At 41.5% G+C, this 22265-nt stretch overlaps 1 protein-coding gene across 10 annotated transcripts in view; it reads left to right on the top strand.

Annotated features, from left to right (window-relative positions):
• msi (RNA-binding protein musashi) overlaps nt 1-22265 on the top strand; it is a 279108-nt gene that overhangs the window by 217843 nt on the left and 39000 nt on the right. For 6 of the 10 annotated variants that reach the window (XM_087345550.1, XM_087345557.1, XM_087345541.1 and 3 more), the window contains 2 exons: nt 3165-3255; nt 17138-17297. In XM_087345550.1, coding sequence (XP_087201676.1) covers nt 17164-17297 — 134 coding nt within the window. In that variant the 5' untranslated portion in view covers nt 3165-3255; nt 17138-17163. Of the gene's footprint in view, nt 1-3164; nt 3256-17137; nt 17298-19672; nt 19829-22265 lie in introns of those variants that run through there. The other 4 variants (XM_087345577.1, XM_087345572.1, XM_087345585.1 and 1 more) reach the window with 3 other exon arrangements.

Below are 22265 nucleotides of genomic sequence, written 5' to 3'. Positions count from 1 at the left end.
CCTGTCAAGCACCATCTGTGATTCTGCCTGAATCTCTTCTATCGTCTCAAATCTCCTTCCCTTTAGCTGAATTTTCATCTTTGGGAAGAGGAAGAAGTCACACGGAGCTTAGAAAGGAAGTTGGGGTCGGTTCTTGCAAGATCTTTGAGCTCCTGACAAACGAGAAGTCGATTCTGCTTCTGGTCCTCAGACAGGATGCGTCGCATGTGGAGTTCTTCCTTTAGAATCAGCTGACAGGTCCCATAGCCTATCCCAACAATGTCGCACAAGTCGTTGATGGTACGACGTCGATCTTCGTAACATTTTCGGGCGTTGTGCTCGAAGATGGTCGTCCAGAACGCTCGTCATCATCGACAGAGGTTCGGCCATTTTTAAAACGTGAATGCCACACAAAAGTTTGCGGACTCCCCAAATGCTTGCTTTAGCATTTCATAGGTTTCCGTAGCCGTTTTGGCGAGTCTTTGGCAAGAGATTGAGGCAGAATCGCAGATGGTGCTTGACAGGCTGACAAAGAAAGATTTCCAGGGATGCTTCCAGGCTTGGCAGCGGCGCTGGGATCGTTGTGTTCACTCCCAGGGGAACTACTTTGAGGGGGATGGATGAATTTAATAGCTGAGATAAGTGTACGGTTTTATATATATATATATATAGATAGATAGATAGATAGGCGCAGTCTTGAAACTTTCCGATCGCACCTCGTATGCATTGGCTGGAGTAAATAAAGGTATTGGGAAGAACACACGCTGGTAACTCTTATCTAGTGTAACGCTTACGAATTATTCATATTTGATGGTTGTGAAAAAAGACTGGCGTGCTTATAGTAGAAGAAAATTGGCTTAATGTCACCCCTGTTTCGTGTTCCAAATACTTAAGGTGGAAGATAGCCAAAGAATTTAACGCGCATTTAGTTACTTAATATAATTTTAAGAAGTATAAGTTCAATAATAATTGCTACTTACCAATAGATGATGACAGCGATCTTTCGTACTTTAATGTAATGTCTCGTTATTTATTTGGAGGAACTGCGGAATATCACGATGTTCCACAGGATAACCGACTTCTGAACCCGTGACCTCTCGATCACGAAACATGGCTGTGTCTTTTTTAACAGTGAATGACGCAACGTCATAACCATCGGTGGCCGGCAGCAGCTAGGAATTAATTCGGTTTACTTTCATACAGGGATTTTGCTTGTTACAACCGGATATTGAATTCTAGGACCATCCGGTTTGCAGATGAATGCATTTCCGCTATAGGGCATCTCATCCTCTCAATATGGTCAAAATATTCCGGTAACAAATCGTTGTTCCGCTGTTGGCGTTATTGCAAATCATTGGAATCCGCCCTACAACTGTATTTTCTCGCCCCATATTATAATAATTATATTTTCGAGTTATTCCCTCCAGTAAATTTTGCTGGTATGTTTATGCGCCGATTCATGTTTGTGGATGTCCTTAATGTTGGTCGAGTTCATCCTTTATGGTGTGCCATGTGCCACATTGTGTCATTGTCACTTCACGTCAAAAGCAGTCAGCGTCCTGTTAACTGTAATGGACATAATTTATTGGCGTATGCTGGAAATTAGTCTGTGTGTGTCATCTAACATGTCCTCCGTTTGGGTACAGTCGTTTCAGATCCTGGTCGATAGCAAATCCACATTTCGTTCTGTCCAGTGAGGGTGATGACAGATCCTGAGGAATACGTTTTAAAAGCTTTTTTATTGAAGACAGTCACGTAGTCTAATGTTACAGTATTAATATTTATTATATTATTAAAATTTGTTATATTTATTATTGCGAATGTGTTGTTGCGTGGGTGTGGAACTTGGTCTTTCGCTCTTAACATAAGAACTTTGAGAACAACAAAATATGCGGACCTAAGACAGCAGTATCAGAAAACTGCATAATGAGGAGATTCATAATTTATATTTTAGGTGGATTATTTGTTATAACCACTCCCACAACGAGCTGAGTGTCCACAACGGAGTGTCAACATTTGGCCAGGTTTTATCGTGAAACTATTGTAGTACCTTTATTCGGAACATTGTGTCGGCGTTATGTTGGCAGCCTTTTATCGTGTGTCATAAGTTATGTTGGGTTAATTTATTTTATTTTATTTTTTTGCTAGGTCTGATAGATTCTGTTGGGTCGTGTTTGGTTGTTTTGTGTTACCTTAGGATAGGTTATTTATATTTTAAATTCGTTACCACATATGCACGTTTACATAATGGGAACAAGGTGACGCGTTGAAAGAACTCGGTCGACGGCACGTTATTGATCAGCTGTTTGATTTCTCGGACTTCTCTTTTTATCTCCCGTCCAAATAATCTCTCGTTTGTTAAGCCACACACTAAACGTTCCAACTGCATTATTTTTAAAATTTACTTATTCTTTTTTTGTTCTGTAACTATAACCAGAACTGCAGTTTTATCCGTAATTATATTTTTTCGCATGGAAGACTACTGGCGGTAATGTGAAAGAGTCGGACATGTTTTACTGTTGTGTTCTCTCGTGTACTTATCTGATTATGTAGTATCGGAGAACACTGGTTTTAATACGATTAGCTTTTATTTCATTATTTCATTACACGTAAATGAAAATAATGGTGTACTTGTGTGTTCGCTAATTAGGAAGGACTCCAGTTGTCCATAAAATTGTGAATATAGAACGCATGTTTACTGTGCCCTGCTGAGTTACCCAAATCTACCTATGCATCTATTCGGATCATTCTAACTAGCTAATTCAATGATATGTCGTTATTGAAACGCTAATATCTATCAGCTGATCTGGGTCATGTGCTTTTATTCTGTTTCTTTAAGATAAACATTCATATTATCCTCATCTATGTCAAGATCTTCCCAAGTGGCCTTTTCCATTTGAAACTTTGTATTTCTCCTCTTTTAATGTCTGCTGCTGTTGAGCCAATCCCGCCTATTTAATCGTCCTTAATTTAATACCGTAATAATATTTAGCGAAGACTTGGCTTACAGATGAAGCTTTTTAGTGTAATTTTCTCCAGGAAGATATAAAGACTCGTAAGAGATTAATTAATATACAGGTGATGGAATGACGTACATAGTGATGTTCAAAAAACTTAACTTACTCAGAACGCTTGTAGACAGCTACAGATGGACAAATCAGAAGTTTTTATACTTTTTTTTTTAGGAAACCAGACCAAGAAGGATCTCTGAGGCAGACAGCCCCCTCCTCCGGGCCCCCAGACTTTGAAGTGGAGGCTGCGACATAACAACTGGCAGTGAGTACCAAATTTCTGGAAAAATATTTCACCAATTTCATATCTCTGATATCAATATTGTCCTCATCATTTATTTTGACGTCTGAAAAATGGGTGACCGAGAAGGAGGTTAGTATGACTCGCTCTACTCAGAACTACCTTTCAAAATAACATCCGATATACGTGGAGTATTAATAGCGCGTACGTTTGATGTTGCCGGCCATAATGGTATCTGACCGGTGAATCCCTGCAATGCCATTTTTAAGGCTGTGGAGTGCCGAAGCCAAGCTCTTGTTCATAAAGCAAATTGCCTAAGACTGGCACCATAACATTGCCATTATTATTTACAAGACAAATGGGTACTGTTATTAAGACTTGTAAGAAACAGATGATACTTTCGTTTTGTGTAATGACGTTTTGGAAGTGAGCGTTAAACAGAATAATATGTCGTCCTGGAGTAAATTTTCCATGTTGAATAGACTTCTCTCGTTTCTGATACTTAATTTTACCAGCATACAGATAGATAATATCACCCATTTTCAAATAAATAATAAGATCCTTCAATGGAAGCTAAGTTGAGAATAATTTAGTGAGTGTGTACAGTGTGCTCAAGTTACGTATTTCTGAGCTGCATCTAGCTCCTGTAGTGTCTTTCACTGTGTTGATTTACTAATATCTAGATTGTTTGCTGTGCATTTAATGCGAAGGGATTCGAAAGGTAAGGGAACTGTTGGAATATTCTCGCTGTGTGATTGGCAACACTGCTGAGACCTGATCATGCTGTAGCTCAAGGTCAGACTAACATGCTGCGAGTGTGGGACCTGGTCATGCTTAGCTCAAGGTCAGACTAACATGCTGCGAGTGTGGGACCTGGTCATGCTTAGATCAAGGTCAGACTAACATGCTGCGAGTGTGGTTCACTCCTTCGTTGCTGCCGAGTGAGCATGAGACGACTGACTGTTTTAGGTAGAGGCGATGTTTATTTGAAAACGGTGTGGTAATTATTGGGGAAATTGCTGAAAGACTTGGCCATCAATGTTGCTTGTTCTTGGTGCAAACCTCTAATGTAACAACCAGTTTTACGATGCACAAGTGGACGACAACTAAACCGCGTTCGTAGTATGCAACTGTTTTGACCTTGGGCTACAATATGACTAGGCCTTAGCAGTGTTGCCAGTTAAGCAATGAAAATATTCCAGTATTTCCCTTCCTGTTTTAATTCCCCTCGTATATGCTTCGTAGTCTAGTTATGTTTTATGGTTGGCTCTAAAAAGATTATCCGTTCAGTGGTTAAATATCGCCTCATAGTTAGAAACGCAACGTCTTTAAAACTTTGCTTTTGCTAATGTATTTATTTTGGATTTCATCCACCGCCTATTAATTTTTAAATTGCCCTAAAATTATCAACCAACAGATCAGGAGTAACTCGGTCTACGAGATCCAGCGGAACATGAGGTAGACTCAAGTATCGAAAAGTTTTAAGGTAATTTTTTTAAAAAAAAATTAACAGGCAATGGGCACTGTCCAAACCAAGGAGATAAGTAATACCATCGTCAAAACATTCTTTTCTTGGTTTTGTAATTTTCTGATCCAGTTAATGCTCGTGGCTGTTTGTCATCATTGTCATTTCACTGAAATTTTGTATCAGGTTTTGATTTTGCGATAACAACAAAATTTCCAGGCGAACTTCCTTACATTCTCATCCTTGAGAATAGAAAAGAGTTGAAGGGGAAAACGTTTTTGCTATTTCATTTATCTTTGGTCTACTTAACGACGTTTTCAATAGCTACGATTCTATAGCGTCAAATGATAAGATGGTTAGCGAACAATTAATCGGAAATTATTTTAAGTGGACGATCGTGGTCTATTTTAAGGAACTATCGGGGTATTTGCGTTGAGTGACTGAGGTAGAAAACATACAGAATTTTATTCTAGGTAGCCGGTTTAAGAGCCGAGATTTGAACCCGTCACCTCCCGAATATTAAGCTGACAACTAAACTTCAGTATCTGAGCCGCGACGTTTTGTAGACTAACTTCTTTCTGGTGTTTTGAACTTTTCTTCTTGGTGAATTTCTGATGAACTCCGGAAGCGATGGAAATTTTTTTCCTCAGTCTCTGTTATTTACCGAAATAGCTTGTCTTCTAATTCGCTCTTTGACGACGCACAAAGATACAGGCTCAGCTCAAATTTTCAGCCTGACATGAGTGCATCATTGCGTTTTCTGAAGTCTCGTGCGCTTTGTATTCTATTGGCGGATGGTTCGTTAGCCTTGGAACTTGGTTGACTGCCACTACGGCAAAGGAAAAGACAATATTTTCTTATACTAATGCCTGTATGCACGTTACAGTTGTATTTATGATGTTTTCGTAATGTTGTAAGCGGAGAAGCTAATTATTCTGTTTCACCGCTGCTGTGTAAGCGTAGGATAAATGAAGCAAGGAATGGATGTTGATATAATTTAAAAGTAACAGGGCAGTTGCAAGTTGAACAAAATTACCATCCATTTTTGGTTTTAGGTCTTAGTGCATCGTTAGTGGAGGATCGGAAAGGTGTAATTTGTTTAATACACTTATACTGAAGAGGCGTTCATCACGCCACATAACGTGGATTATTGTGATATTAATTTAATCTGAGGTTGTTGTTGATCAACAGTTTTCATATTTTTGAGTTACGGTGTGTCCCAAAAATGACCCTGGTATTAGTGGATATGGACGGGCCATTAAGGTGCTCGCGATGAACCCACGAGAGCACCCGGTAATTGGTTGTTCAGGGATGTATAAAGCACTCACGTACTTAAGTGACGTACGATTACCAAAGTATTTAAAGTGTTAATAACTTAACATCGCGGTCATTTGGATTCTACACGTGCTTCGTGTTCGGCGGGTTCTGGGTTTAAGTCTTAACCCAAGGATAGAGTACCCTGAGTTGTTTGTGGTTTTCCTCAGGCATTCCAGACCAGTACTTCATCACAATTCATAATTCACGATCATCACACCATCCAACGCTGCAAACCAAGGGTTTTCAATCAGCTGCCTGTGACATTTTTCGTCCTTCCAACGCAAGTTTGTGCGAGATGAAAAGTCGTCACCACGCAGATTAAACATTTAATTTTAAGTTAATTACTATAAAATAAATAATCAAATATGTTAGATAACATTATTATTGGTATGCGAACCTGCATGTGATAATAGACTAAGATAATAGCAAGGCAATCGCACTTTTGATGGATGCCGAAACGTCGGCCAGCTTATACTGTCCTACACGTCGTAAAATCCCAGAAGCCTGTCAACTTTATAGTCGATGCCAGTACAACCGGAAGTATAATTCAATAGTACTTCTAATAAATTGCCCACATTTGTAGCTGTTTGACCCGCGAATGTGGCCACAGGTCTGGAAAAGAGGCTGAGGACCCTGGTTATAATTCTTTTCGTTTGAAAAGGCGTCGTTAAATACAGCAATAATACCGCATGATACTGTGTGTTGAGACCCGTGACAGTGGTAATGGTGCACAATGCAGATGGAGGATGCGTGGGACAGAATCTGTATCGATCCTCGGCAAAATTTGTGCGCAGAAGCTCCTCAGGATTCTGACGGTCCTTCCATTTGCATCCTGGCGACAAAACCAACTCTTCTGTGTGACATTAATCATTGTCATGTTGTCATCCTGAGTAATGGCGAGGCATATTTACAGGTGGCTGGTCTTAGTCGACTACGTTCAGGATGTATGGTCTCTAAGCCCCCCGGGGGGGGAAACTTAGAATTCAATTTTAGATGGATACTCTAGAAGAAATCTCTCCGACTGTATAACTCTTGAGTAAGATCCATCTAGCTGAAAAATTATGATTGGCGTTGGTAAATTTTCTTTCGAATGTCATTCTTCGTGATCGGTCCACTGGCTGTGCCCGCACGTGAATACATAAGCTTGTCCCCAGACGAGCGTAGGAGACGCGAGTCTTATAAGGAGCATTCGAGGACATGGATATCAGGTCGGTAAACGCTACGCCCTCTCTGGATATGGAGACTTGCACAATTCTCTTTATTACGGCTGTGACGGAGACTTGAGTCTAGTTATTGCCTCCATCTTGTCGACTACTAATGACTTTAAATTACAAATATTATAGCAACGTATTTTATGTCAAGTCGTCATTTGTAATCAGTCTTCATTACTTCATGACAGGAACCCATCTTGTCCGACCGTGTGTGTGACATCGTCTTATAAACCATTTGACGGATTTTCAGAAGACTTAGTATACCACTAAAGTCTTTTGTAATTTTTAATAAATACTAACATGGCGGCTGTGCAGTTTTGTGAAATGGAAGTGACATTTGTGCTACTTAATGTAGGATACTGAAATTTTGTGTGGTAATAAATATTTTGAAAATATGTAACTTCCATTATTTTTAACGAAATGTAATACGAGGTGCGATCGGAAAGTTTCAAGACTGTGTCAATAGAGGGCGAACCGGATGTAGTACGAGCTTCTGCCGGTAGGGGGTGCGGCCTACATTCATAGTGAATCAGTGTGCCAGCCGGCATAATCGAATTAGCATTTGTTTCTTAGTTACGGGCGTTTTGGTAGTGCATTACACCGACCCTCCTGCGATTTCGGAATGGCGTGTGCATCAAATTGTGCCAAAGACTCGCCAAAACGGCTACCGAAACCTATGAAATGCTAAAGCAAGCATTTGGGGAGTCCGCAATGGGTCGTGCACAAACTTTTGTGTGGCATTCACGTTTTAAAAATGGACGAACCTCTGTCGATGATGACGAGCGTTCTGGACGACCATCTTCGAGCACAACGCCCGAAAATGTTACGAAGATTCGGCAGGCCATTCACGAAGATCGACGTCGTACCATCAACGACTTGTGCGACATTGTTGGGATAGGCTATGGGACCTGTCAGCTGATTCTAAAGGAAGAACTCCACATGCGACGCATCCTGTCTGAGGACCAGAAGCAGAATCGACTTCTCGTTTGTCAGGAGCTCAAAGATCTTGCAAGAACCGACCCCAACTTCCTTTCTAAGCTCCGTGTGACTTCTTCCTCTTCCCAAAGATGACAATTCAGCTAAAGGGAAGGAGATTTGAGACGATAGAAGAGATTCAGGCAGAATCGCAGATGGTACTTGACAGACTGATAAAGAAAGATTTCCAGGGATGCTTCCAGGCTTGGCAGCGGCGCTGGGATCGTTGTGTTCACTCCCAGGGGAACTACTTCGAGGGTGATGGATGAATTTAATACCTGAGATAAGTGTACGGGTTTTTATAGGCGCAGTCTAGAAACTTTCAGATCGCACCTCGTACATTATAGCGGCCTCATGAAGTCTTGACGTCCTACATTTAAGTTTCGGTGTGACGGAACTAATTAATGGATCATTTGAGATACGCACGTGGAAATGGCATGTGAACGGTTTGTTCTTGAGTCAGCAGTTGACAAACATGGCGACGCCGCGAGGCAGTTTTAACGTAGTATAAATCTGCGCTTGTATGGAATGTAGGTAGAATGTTAATTTTATAATTCTTGCTAGTTTCCACATTTAGATTGAAAGTTGCGTAGGAAGACGGGCGTCATAATTTTTTTTTTCCCAGAACTTCTTCTGTATGTTAGGGATACAAGAAGACTAACAGCCGAGCGTCGCTGTCAGGTGGTTAGCACTCCGACTTTACATTCTGGAGATACTGGATTAAAATCTCTGCCTGGAGACCGGATATGCTTTTTGAGGTCTGTCGTGGTTTACCTCAGTTCTGCCAAGTAAATGCCGGGATTGTTTCCTTCCACATCATTTCAAATTAATCACTACTCATCTTAAGGCTCGACGCTTTAAATTCTTAGCTGTGTAGTTAAATTATCGAAGAATAAAGAAATAAGTGATTTTTCCTATGAAACGTGCCTGAACTACGTATCTGTCTTGTGTGTTGCTTCTTAATGCTGGTTAAGGCGTACAGTTGTCGCACCATTTTCTGTCTTGAGTGTGGGTTGTGTATTTAATGCGTTGATTCATATTTGAATTGTACATGTACAGATGAGCGAATGTCGTACTGTATATTGTTTGCGCCTGATTTGATCCTGTTGTTGATTCGTACAGGAAATTACTTTGAACAGAGAGAACACGACGGTCGATGTGTATCACAGATTTGCTACGCACTCACGCACGTATGTTTGTATAATGCAGCGTGGCTGTTCTGTCAAGTGATGGGAACTGCACGTGGATCATCTTTGGATTAATCCGATTACATTCTCTGCTCGTTAATATTAGTTTCTTGCAGTTAACCTTTGTAAGTTAGTTCTTTGCCTTCTTGTCAGGGCTCCACAGAAAACTGTCTGCGTATTTATAAGGGTTTTATTAAATTTATCGGCGATGAACATCTATTGAAACGAATTTAGTGATTGTTGGAAACAGTATATTCGATTAGAAAATGTTGGAAAAGATTTTACGTCGACTTCAGGGCGTTGGCCGTTTTCGGGAACACGGTTTAAAACTCTTTCAATCAGCTTCTAACGTTCGGGTTGGGTTTATATTGTTCTGAATTATTTCTTCGAGCGCTGTTTGCAAACATTGTGGCGATTTATTTCGATTATTGTTCATTACGCCCAATTGTTATTAAAATTTCTCGCCTGATAGCTTCATTAATTGTATGACTCATAGTTCTATATCCTGAAATTGTCCTGAGGAAAAGCATTTCTACGTGTCTATTCTTACGTGCTGTTTCATTAAGTTAGAGCATTCGGAACCATGTGAAAGAACAAGTATGGCCATTTCTGTGTAAGGTTTTGGTAAATTCTTTCAGTATGTCTTGTGTTGTACGTAACCACGAAATATAGGGGATAATTAAATATTGATATTTACATTAAATAAACACTTTAAAGTAAAGAAGACAAATATAAAAGCGAACTTGGGCGAAACCGGAGAATAACGATCATAATTGTGATAATAGAATAGTAATATTAATTAAATATTTTATATAATACAACTTTTATGCGTTTATGAACTGGGGTCAGATCGCATTGTGAAAAAAATGTAGCCTTTACTAAAACGTGAGAGTTGTAAATGTTTCCATTTAATGTTTAAAGATTTTTGCAAAATCCTTTGTTATTTTATGTACGTAATCGGCGTTGATGTTTATTTTCTTGGAGACAAAAATGGTTTTATGTAGCCCGCCAGACAGGTTTTCGATCACAATATTACCCGCATGTATGCATATTTTAAAGGTATATACACGTGTGTTACAGCTATTTTCTTAGAATTATACAGAATTGTTATATTTGGCGTGTACATCTTCGTGACATGGTTGTTCATTGTTCGTCATTTCTCCATTGTGTCATTTTTACGCGTTGCAGCTAATTATAGAGAGCTGGGAAAACCTTTCCACGTGTTTTGAGACAATCGTGAATTACACCAATATTTACCTACGCACTCCTCCCAATGGATTTTGTTCTGACACAGTTTAATCAGTTTAACAAATTCTCAAAGTTTTCAGAATTCAATTAAACAGTTGCAACTTATTGAATAATAAGATTTTGTGCTCGAAATAGGTTATCTGCTGCTACGCTCAGTGGCCATCAGTAATTTCCGCCGGTTTAGGGACTTGTTTCATTCTTTTTGTTAAGAAATGAGAGTGATGTAAGGTTTTGTGTCGTGAGAAGAATGCATTTGCCTCGGAATTGTTGAGATGTCACTTTCTTCACGTGTTGTAATTGGGTACAAGACAAGATTATTTAATTCTCTTGATAGGTCTCCTTTCTCCTCTTTTTAACATATTAGGCCCTGTGGTCTGTTCTAGGTTGTAATTAACTCTGAAAAGTGAATAATTTTAGGTATTTAGCAGAATCCCGAGACTAAGAAGCCAGGTTTGTGGGTTGGTATCTTTTTCGCCACTTATGCTCGTAAAACCTAATTTCTGGTCGGCCCTTCGACAATCGATATTTCACGTTCCTCCGTCTGCTTTCTGTTAACAGTCGGCCAACTCAGTTGTGTGACGTCATTCCGCCCTTCTTTGTGATCAGTTTCCTATATCTCCCCTCCACCCCTCACCTCGTCTGCGGCAACTTTACAAATTCGTCTAATAAATTCCCCCGTTCCCTGCAAGGAACCCTTGAAAGTTTAGAAAACCCTCTCTGTTTGGCGCTCCGATAAAGTCGGGTGGAACCGAGAGCCTCGAAGTTGGCTGAATGGAAGCCCCGTGAGAAATCCGGCAGGCGAGTGTTCTGCAGAATGAGATTGTTATCAGTTGGGAGTTCAAGGGCTAGTGGTCGCGTGTTGCTATCGCCTACTATATCACATGCTCGCTGTTAGCAGCTTCTGTTCGACAGTCCATAAATTGATCAAAAGGCCGCTTCTTGTACGATGTCATTGATGGTTTTCCCACGAATATACTTATAAAGCCAGAATATGATCCTACTAAGATGGTTAATTACGGAGAATCCCGTCCAGGGACGTCACAGCTTTAATATTTAGATTGATAGAAAGTTGGAGCTTATTCTTCGAGAAACGAAAGGTCTTTACGTGATTCATTCGTTTTCCACGCAAGGGAACACGGCAGAACAGATGAGATTAAACGCAGACGAGATACTGCAGAATTAGGAACATCTTTTATTATCGTTATTTGAATTATTATCTTCCAAACGGATTTTGTAATTTCCAATTTATTTCGTACGTTGTATCGATATCGGTTGAAATTAAGGCTTTGACCGGGATGTTAAATCTTATGTGGTACCGCCTGATTCGACTTCTAATGGTTAAGTGAAGTGTTTTCTTCGCGGTACGGTCTGGATTCGTAAATATTATGAAGACGAGATTCGGCTTCAAAGGGTTAACCAGCTGATTTTCGTAATGGTGAGGTGTAGTGTTTTCTTCGCGGTACGGACTGAATTCATAAATAATATTCAGACGATCTTCGGCTTCAAAGGGTTAAACCGGCAAGAGTTGGGCCATGAATATTATCAGCGCGGCGCGTATAAGTTACGACAGTTTTCTATGTCAGAGGTGATATATTATCGCTTTCAGGTAGCATTAAATTATTATTCCTATTAATATTACTACCGACTCCATGGAGCGGAGAGTTCTTCACAAGCCAGTTAATCGCTCATGTACTCAAGACATTTATGAAACTCGGGAAGTTTCACAAGAGTTTCGATTAAAATTTTGTATGCGCGTCTCATTCAAGTTCGGATGTTTAAAATTTTTAAACTTAAGTAACTTTCGAATCTGTTATGCAGGCAAGCGTTGTGTTCCGTAAGAACTACCTCACTGCCATCTTGCGTGTAATTTTCGCACCTGCCTTCATTGTAAATGTATCTAAGATGGAAGAAAGAGAAATGTAATGAATTCTGTTTCCGATCAAAGTAACTCGCTCGGGGTGTATTCTTCAGCTGTGCATGGGGCGGCACGTGGCCTTTGTCTACAGCTGGACGTACTTGGTATGACGCAGAAGGCAGGAGCAGCTTCACTGTGCCAGTTGGTCAGCGTGTGACGGCAGCAGTCCGGCCAACCGAAACACTGGCTGGCAGCTGTTCGCCACAAAGAGCGGTCTCATGACAACGCCTCACGAGACAGAGCTTGAGGCATTACAGCAAGATGGAACACGGAAAATTAACCGTAGATATGTCATCTTCCTCGTATTCCATTTGCTTTCCCACTGTGGTAAAAGTGATATAACACGACAATCTTGATTTGTATATATTCTCTCTCTCTCTCTCTCTCTCCTTTCTGCATATCTTGTTATTCTTTTGTTTTGAAAGGTTACATCCGGAATGTGATTTAGTTGGATGGTGAAGAATGTTGGAAAACCGAGGTGGAAATGGATTGCGAGGTGAACGGACTTTGCCTAGTCGAGCGTCTTTGGTGACAGCTGTGTTGATTCTCGAGGTTGTTTGTTACCTGAGGGCTAGTTACAGTAAGGGTCTGAAGGAATGAACGATTGGGGTATTATTAAATTCTAAGCAGTCGTATGCTGTCACAGCCCGTGGCTCGCTGATGTGTTTTCTGCGGCTCGCAAATCATTTTTATTTTGTCGTGTATTTTTTATGACGAGTGGTTATCTGATGTAAAAAAAAATAAATAGTTGTATGGAGACGGCATTTCTCCGTAACGTTGGTTGTGTACACACGAGGTTACACGGCGTCACAACCCAGAACATCGCCACCTTCTCCCAGGTTTGTGCCTCTTTGAGTTCTATAATACCACACCGGTGATGATGTGGGTGCAGGCAGCCCACCGGATGTTTTTTTACATCAGTGATCAGACTGTACACGAGACTCAACTTCCTTCCGCGTCCCTCCCCCCCAGGTAGGCGTTCAGTCTCAGTTGGCTACATTTCTTGGTTGGCGAGTACCGCCTGTACAAGTCTGTTTCAGAATCTACAACTTTTCACTGTTTTTCGATATTAAACAAAGTACCAGGGGGGGGGGGGTAATTTCTGTCTTTGTCCTACTGGAGTGGATCTGTAGATCTCCTTCCACTAATGTTAACTTCGGACCTTGGTGCTTCGTCGAATATGTTCGGAATTTAGTCGGAAATGGCATGTAGAACAATTTTCGAAGGTGGAATTCAGAAATGTTATTAGACCATTGTTCAACCGGCATTCTCTAAATATCTATACAACATTGAACAATGTATTGGAAACTCATTTTGTCATCCATTGCTGCACTTGGTACTGATTTATGAATGCCGGATAGATGGCAGCACCGTACCATTGTGATCTTGTTTCCAGCCGTAGCTCATTCGAAGTTTCTCTGCAACTGCAGAAATCGATAACTTACTTGTCTTGTCTGTCATCGACGTTGCTTAAAAATACAGTAGCCCGATCGGGTGATGAAAGTTTATTTTGGAATGTCGAAGAAAAATTCATAGCAGTACGAACTTCGTTTCCATTTTTAAAAATTTTACGTTTCTGTCAATTTTTCGTAGTTTTTCGCGGCTGTAGCTCATTGTGCAGCTTTGGATTTTGGGGTTGAACCGCGTCGAATTTTTGGAAATTATCCGACGTTTCGGCAAGCATTGCAGTTGCCATATTCAGGGCGAATATGTATTATGTCTACTTGTTTACCGGTATCGTGTGGACGGCAGGACTTTGCTTCGTTTTATACGTTCAATTTTTGCTGACAGTGGGGTATTTGGTTAGTTGCCGTGAGTTACTAACCGTTACTAGATTGTTAAGTCATTTCGTCAGAAATAATCTCCGCTCCCTTCAGCTTGGAAATATGCAATGAGCACCGTTGATGTGGGGCAAGGCTTTTCCGGGGCAGACCGGAACTGACAGTCACGCAAAATCTGACGTCAGCTGAGACCGTCCAGCTGTTCCACTCTGTTCCCAATTGTAGGTGGATGCGAGGCGGTGAGAGGGGGACGAGGTCACTGGGGAGGTTACATAAGTAGAGGGCCTCAGTGTAACGGAGTAGGTAAGAACCATCGCAATCCATTAATTGTGGATGGTAGAGGACATGTTAAGTATGAGAAGGATTTTGTGTTATACGACGTTCCAGGAGTTTTCTTATGTAAGATTTGAGGTTTTCTCGGCGGTGATGTCTATCTTCTGGGTTGTTGGCGCCGTGTAGAAGTTTACCGACGTTTCAGAGGTCCTTGCCTGCTCATCGCACTGATGAAGGGGGAGTGTGAATTGTTCGCATAACCTTACGTTACCCCAGGAACTGATCTTTAAGCGGCGTCAACATTCCACGCGGCTTTACGCCAGAAAGCCGAAATTAGACGTGGAACTCCAGTCGCTAAAACCCGAAGACAATTTTTGGACCTATTTTTCAGATTAAATACCTTGGGTCTCATAACCGGTGCAGATAAACGAAAAATTGTCACCTGTCGTGCAAGTGTTCTTCCGCCATGCCATTAGCACGCGTTCAGAGCCGTAATTGAAAGGAAATTATGAAAGCAACGTACAGAGACGCCAGTTAATGAACGGTGATTGGATAAGTGTCATTTTAAAGGTGCGGGCGGGTAAGTAATGGCAAACGCAGGGATTGGTTAGGCGACGTTATGAATGCAACGACACTTGTGCCGAATGTCGGCTTCCGAACAGATTGAAGCAGCCGATAACCCGTGATTTTTAGCTTACTCGTATATAAAAGCATGACATTCCAAATGGCGCCCACTATAAAGGATTCTGAAATGGTTTTAAAGTTTCAGGGTTTTTTTTTCAGTAGAACTAAAACAAATTTGTTTTCGTCTTGTGTGCTGTAGCACCGTGTACTCTAGAACCTTTTTTGTTCGCGTACCCCCAGATATAATTTCTCTTAAACTTTGTACCCCCAAAGTTGTTGGTGTTTAATTCAAGTTATACATAGTATACAATCTACATCTAAAATAAATTAAATAAATTACATTACTGATTATTCAGTGTTTATCATAAAATAATATATATATATATTTTTTAAATTTCACGTACTCCCTAAGATAGCTTCGCGTACCCCTGGGGGTACGCGTACCCCAGGTTGAAGACCACTGCTCTATAAGAAGTTTGCCAGCTTTTCGGTGGTCCTTGCTCCCTCCATAACTAGGACGATGAGGCTAATAGCGTTGTTTTCTTTGAGGTACGGAAGGACACAATTCTTAAATATTACGTAGAAGAGCTTTTGTCTTTAAGTGATCAGGTGGGTTATTTATTTTATATTTGTGTGACTTAGTGCAATACGTTTAATGCGTTTGAAATGGGGAACGCATGAAGTACGAGGTGCGATCGGAAAGTTTACAGACTGTGTCAATAGCGGGCGAACCGGATGTAGTACGAGCTTCTGCCTTTAGGGGGTGCGGCCTACATTCATAGTGAATCATTGTGCCAGCTGGCATCATCGAATTAGCATTTGTTTCTTAGTTACGGGCGTTTTGGTAGTGCATTACACCGACCCTCCTGCGATTTCGGAATGGCGGATTTTCATGAACAAATCAGGAGCTCAAAGATCTTGCCGGATCGCCGCATTTAGCTCCGTGTGACTTCTTCCTCTTCCCAAAGATGAAAATTCAGCTAAAGGGAAGGAGATTTGAGACGATAGAAGAGATTCAGGCAGAATCGCAGATGGTGCTTGACAGGCTGACAAAGAAAGATTTCCAGGGATGCTTCCAGGCTTGGCAGCGGCGCTGGGATCGTTGTGTTCACTCCCAGGGGAACTACTTCAAGGGTGATGGATGAATTTAATACCTGAGATAAGTGTACGGGTTTTTATACGCGCAGTCTGGAAACTTTCCGATCGCACCTCGTATGGTTAATACGTTAATTGGAACTTTTAAGTTGAGTTACTTATTTTTTTCATGTTTTTTATGTGTTTGTTCATTCACTACTTTTTTGACAGATTATTTTTGCATTCCCCTTTTTTTTTTGTAGAATACGTATTTTCTACGCATTTTTTAAAAAAAACTTGAGTTGTGAAAAATATACAGTTCACTGGTTAAGCACAGAAGATAGTAGATAGATCCTTTAATATTTTTTTGTGCTGTGATTGTAAGAATTATAATTATAGTTGTTTGTCATCTGATGAAATGAACGTGTGCTGTAGGCTTGTTTATAGTATATAGTAAAATCTAATAAAACTGCCTTCTAACGAAAGAAGTTTGTTCATTTCTCAAATGTGTGCATGAACGTTACTTATACAATCGTAACTGTGATGATGCCACAAATGTCACATTTCAGTGTGAGGAGCTACCATCTGTATACCTAAATTGGTAATTATGCAACCTGTAAGATACGAATCAGTAGAATTAAGAATGTCTTATTGAGACGCCTTTACAGGACATGAAGAGGTTAGAGATGGTTATCTTGGCGTTGATCGCATTGGGACAAAGTTTGTCTCTCACTGCATATATTATTCATCCATCAGCAAACAAAAGCTTGCAGAGACTCCCAATTCCCAGATCGGGAAAGGCTGACTGGAATACGTACGTGATGGCATCGTTTCAGGTTCGCCAGCGTCCTGGTACAAAATTATGAAGGTCCAGCCGTGGGCTTCGCTAAGGGCTCAGAGGCAGGGTCAGGGACTAACGACTTCCATCCCCCCTCCGGCCGCACGGCACTTCTTGCAAACAATGCCGACTGACACGCCGATAAAGGTCGAAGGAAGGTAGGCCACAGGAAAATGATTTTCCCTGGTTGACCATTAACAATGCAGTCCTCTTTTGTCTAATGAAATTCCCTATTTAAAATAATTGTCCTTCCAGACTGTCCTGTGGTTTTGGTTTTCTGTCTCTTGTCTTTTCATGAAATAAACGTACGTAGAATTGTAACATTGATTATGCACACTAAGACATGGCTAGAATAGGTAGAAAGTGGATGGGATTTGAAGGTTTCACGGCGGCTGCTTCCGAAGATGGCTGTCTTCTGGAATGTAGCGCCATGTTAGCCTGGTAGAAGTTTACTGACGTTTCGGAGGGCGATAACTTATCGTCCTTCTGATGGAGGCAGCTAGGACCTCTGAAACGTTGGTACAAGAGGGTATTCTGAGTATTCGTTGCTTAATTAAAATGTATTTAGTAGTCCTGTGTAATTAGATAGTATTTGTGTTATTTGCATCTTTATGCTGCTTTCTCTAACGGTATCAACTTCTCACGACTAATATAGGCTATAAGCTTTTTTTTTATGTAACTCAGTCTGTGCCGTCTGGTGTCTGGCGTAGATAATACATTTTTTCGTCGATTTGTTTGTGAAAGCATGGCCACAGCTGGAGAACCTTTTATTAACAAGGAAATTATACAGCGTGTTCCGCTTTCTGTCACACTGTATTTGCTCCCGACTTCTAACACGCGCGTGAAGACGCAAGATGGATCCATCGTCTTGCTTGAAGGATTCTTATTCTGTGGTAAGCGGAGTTACCTGTTTGTGGTGTGTAACCTTCGCAGAATTATTATATTAAATAATCGATGTGCATATGCGTAGGGCTAATTCACATTCCCACATCTGCAGTGTCGTCTTCAGGTATTCGTATGCATTTTTGACCGATTTAAAGCCAGAAATCCTGTTTATGCCGAACTCTTAGTAGAACGTAAATTGCAAGCGTCTGAACAGAAAGTGACCAGAAAAGTGTTTGGTCTGTGTAATACGAATTAAATGAACAAGTAATTATATAACTTAATAGTAATTTGATACCGGCAGTCAGTGAAGATTGGAAGGCTATTGGGCAAAAGATGAGGGTGGAGAGTCTAATAAATACATACAGATTTTTGGTAGGGAATCCGCTTGGAAATCGAGGAGGTTGGAGGGCAACATTAAGCTGAATTTTATTGAAAGCAGGTTGCGAGGATCTGAGGTGGGTAGAGTCGGCATTGATTGGTATTAACAGTGCCACACCTTTATTCGATTATTATTCTTTCACGGTGTACGTGGTTTTTGGTTTCTCAATACACAGCTTGTTTCCTCTGGTAAGTCTCTGGTAAGTATTATAATATATATTTTTCACCGAAGGGTCTCACGCATGAGAAATGACGCCCATAGAATAAGTAACTAAGTGATTGATGATTTTTACGTCAGAGGTCATAAGGACACGGCGGTGGTCGCTAATTTCGCAAATACATCGCGTTTCCAGAAAGACAATCCTTTAGGTATGCGTTCCAGTGTCATATTGTGGGCTGGTTGGCGCACCTGAGGACCATTGAGCCGTCATGGATTTTATGGGCGTTCAGTTGTGTGATTATGGGCCTGTGTACGGTGATATATCAGAATTTCGAGTTAGCTCAGCGTGTTTGAACGCCAACAGTATTTGTACACGCCTCAGTAGTGCGTTCATTAGGCCCGCACTAATCCGAGAGCATGAACAATACGAGTTTCTTGCGTTGGGAGGATAATATTAAAATTGGCTGAGTAGACGAGTTTTTTTTTTTAGCCAGCGAATTAATAACAATCTGAATAAAGATGCACACATGTGTGAATGTTTATGGCTTTTTGTTTAGATCGTTTAGTGACTGTGTTCTCAGAGTGCTCGTAACGCTTCCGGAAAGTTGGCAACATTTGTTCGGTTGTGGATAAAAGGCTTTGTAGTTCTTGGAATTGCCGTGTGAGGGGTGAGTGCGTGTGAGGGGTTGACGGGAAGGGGGGGGAAGTGTGAGCTGTTCCCGTTTTCCCTGACCCACCCTACGCTCGCAGTGTTTGGCTTATGTCCTGGTCTAACATCTGTCATTTTGGATTGAATAAATTACCAATTGTTCTGAAGGCTGAGTCTGATACCGGCAACGTTTCAGAAAAAGAGATTCTGAAGGCGATTTTCCACAGAACAGAGGTAAATATAACGCCAGACGCGAACTTTATTACCTGCCAAAGCGTTTAAAGAGCTTCATTCTTCTCGGTAGAGGGTAGTCTTTGGCATCAGCGTCTCTGCTTGTGTTGGGGTATGGGTCTTTTTCCAGGCATTTACTCGGTCCGTGGGGGAAGAAGTGTGTATGTGAGAGAGAGAGAGAGGGAGGGGGGCTTGTGGTATGGTCACAGAGTGAAGCCAGTTCAGTGGGGGTTGAATCATAGCACGAAGCACTTCTTGGACGCGTTGAAGCCAGTTCAAATCTTTCATACAGTCTGCTAGTGATCAGCGGACTTGAGTTCAGTTAAAGTGCAGAGTCTAGGAGAGATCTTCAAACTGTTTCCCTTACCGAGATATCCGTCTGTCCGGTGAGTTTTTCTTCTTGTGATCATATGGGCAGGATGGAACACGGGTACATTTGCCGATGTTGGTTTTCTGGGTTTTAATGTCTTGTGAACTTGTAGTTAGATTGAAGATGGCTGTCTTCTGGGTTGTTGCGCCGTGCAGTCTGGTAGAAATTTACCGACGTTTATAGAGGTGTAAGATTTGAGGTTTTCACAGCGGTGAGTATGAAGATTCCTGTCTTCTGGGTTGTTGCGCTGATGACGGAGGCAGTATCACCTCTGAAACGTTGGCTAACATCGACCAGGCTACACAGCGCAACAACCCAGAAGACAGGAATCTTCGTTTATAGAGGTGTTTGCTGTTGATGGAGGCAGCAAGGACCTCAGAAACGTCGGTAACATCGGCTAACATCGACCAGACTACACGGCACAACAACCCAGAAGACAGCCATCTTGAGACAGCGCCGTGAAAACCTCAGATCCTACGTGTAGGTAGAGTCCTATCCATAGTTATTATATCTGCCTACAAGCCCATAAGGCGTTTCAACCGATTTACCTGCGAGTCCGCAGTCCGAAAGACCGGCAGCAACATCCTTACCGCTGTGATAACCTCAGGTCTAGTAGGTTACTTTGTTTGTGACAAGAAAAGCGTGTTCCTACGTTTTTCATTTTGTGTGTAATCTGGAATGTATAGAGTACATTTTAAAGCTTTGTATGGCCGCTGTGGTTTAGCATTTTTGTAGATCTTTTCATTTCTTGGGAAGTAAATATACTAATTTGCATGTTTGTCGCTGGAAATTAACCACAACTTGTATTGAAATTGAAGAAATTGTTTCGTAAACTCTGGCCTTTATACACAGCTGGATTACGTCATGTTTAGGGTTAGTGGTTTCCAGTTCAATTATATGTAGGCCTCTTATCTGTCTAGTGTGACATTTGGTACAAGCCAGGGTATTTAATATTATTCACACGTAAAGTGTATGTCATTAGTTAATCGTATGGCGTACATATGAAATGAGCCTCACACCCTCGATTTTGTGCTGAGGTCTGTTTACGAGTTCGTATTCAGGATTACTAGATTTTATTCGTTGACGGCTCACAACGTTGGATCTTTGGAAGTAATAACTCACTGTGATTCAGATGGAACATCGGTTTGGAGCGGCGTGAACGTTTTATTTATTCACGTGGCACAAGCGTGGGTATTTTGTGTAAATCTGTTGGCGAGAGTTGACTCCCCCCCCGAATATGAACGGACGTTTTACACCAATTGCTTTAAGATTTCAACCTGAGGGGGTTGGCACTCGAGTTTAGTTCGTAATATTTCGGCATAATTCTTGTATTATCGTAAAGAAAACCTTAAGAATGAAGAAACTTTGGTGTTTCTAAGGGAAGAGGGTGATATGATATTGATTGACACACTTGTGTAATGAATGATTCTGTCCAGGCTTGTGACAGTGGTTGATTTATTTTGCTTGTGTGAACCGCGTTGGGCATTGCCCATCGTCTGAGGTATATTTGAAGAAGCGTTTCGGGGGTTTGTCGTACTCTCGTCTTCAGGTGATTTCCTGTAGAGTTTAGAGTTCTGTCATTTTATTGGTCCATATGACAACGGGTCATTTTAATCCTAGACAAGGTCGTCACCCCGGTGGTAATGTGGCCGGAGCATGAAGCTAGCAACTCACCTCCCACGTAGTGCCGAATTTAATGCGGAGCTATGTCTCCATTGGCCATCCGCCATCGAAGTGCAGTGCTTAATTAGGCAAAGTGACAGTTTTATACGAGTCATTCGCAAGGAATTCTGTTTGGGCGCGTTGTAAGTTGCTAGCCAGTAGGCACAAGGCTTCGGGGTGGACGACCAAGCTTCGATTTCAGGCAGAGTAAGATTATTTTCTACGTCACAGCGACTAAACCTGTCCTGGAGCCCATCCAGCCTCCTGCGATTGGGGTAAATTGGCCGGAGCGTAAAGCTCACCACTACCTCCACTCTCCCATACGTCTCCATGACATGAACTTGGTCCTTGTTTGAGTATGGACAGTGGATTCAAGCAACGGCTGTGATAAAAGATAAGACGTTCGTTAGTAACTTTGAGTTTGTTATCCGATTCACCTTTGGTCCTGTTTACTTCGTATTATTTGAGCGACGTTGCCCAGTCAGTCCCTACCCAGTTTCGTACAATTCAGCTGCCGGTGTGTACGGGTGTTTCGAGGTCCTTCCGGTGTTTTTGTTCGAAAGCCCGCCTGTAAGAGAATCCTGTCACGTGCAGTTGTTTAACGGCGCAGTTGTGTGTCGGGCTTGTGGTTCTGCGACTCCAGGTTCACTGAAACGTTCCGAAGAAGGGCCCCCCCCCCGGGGGGGATCTCCAGTTGTGAACATTAACTGTGGTAAACTGCCCTAAGACTGTTTTAGCAGTTGTTCCACATTTTGAGTAAAAGTGTTTTGTGAAAGACAGTGACTTAAGCA

The sequence above is a fragment of the Zootermopsis nevadensis genome, unplaced genomic scaffold (genome assembly GCF_977971745.1).
Source record: "Zootermopsis nevadensis isolate Lab colony 2312 unplaced genomic scaffold, Znev_1.0 Znev_ptg000001l, whole genome shotgun sequence".
NCBI lineage: Eukaryota > Metazoa > Arthropoda > Insecta > Blattodea > Termopsidae > Zootermopsis > Zootermopsis nevadensis.
Note: the sequence above shows the minus strand (reverse complement) of the source record. Positions and strands in the feature narration are given on the sequence as shown.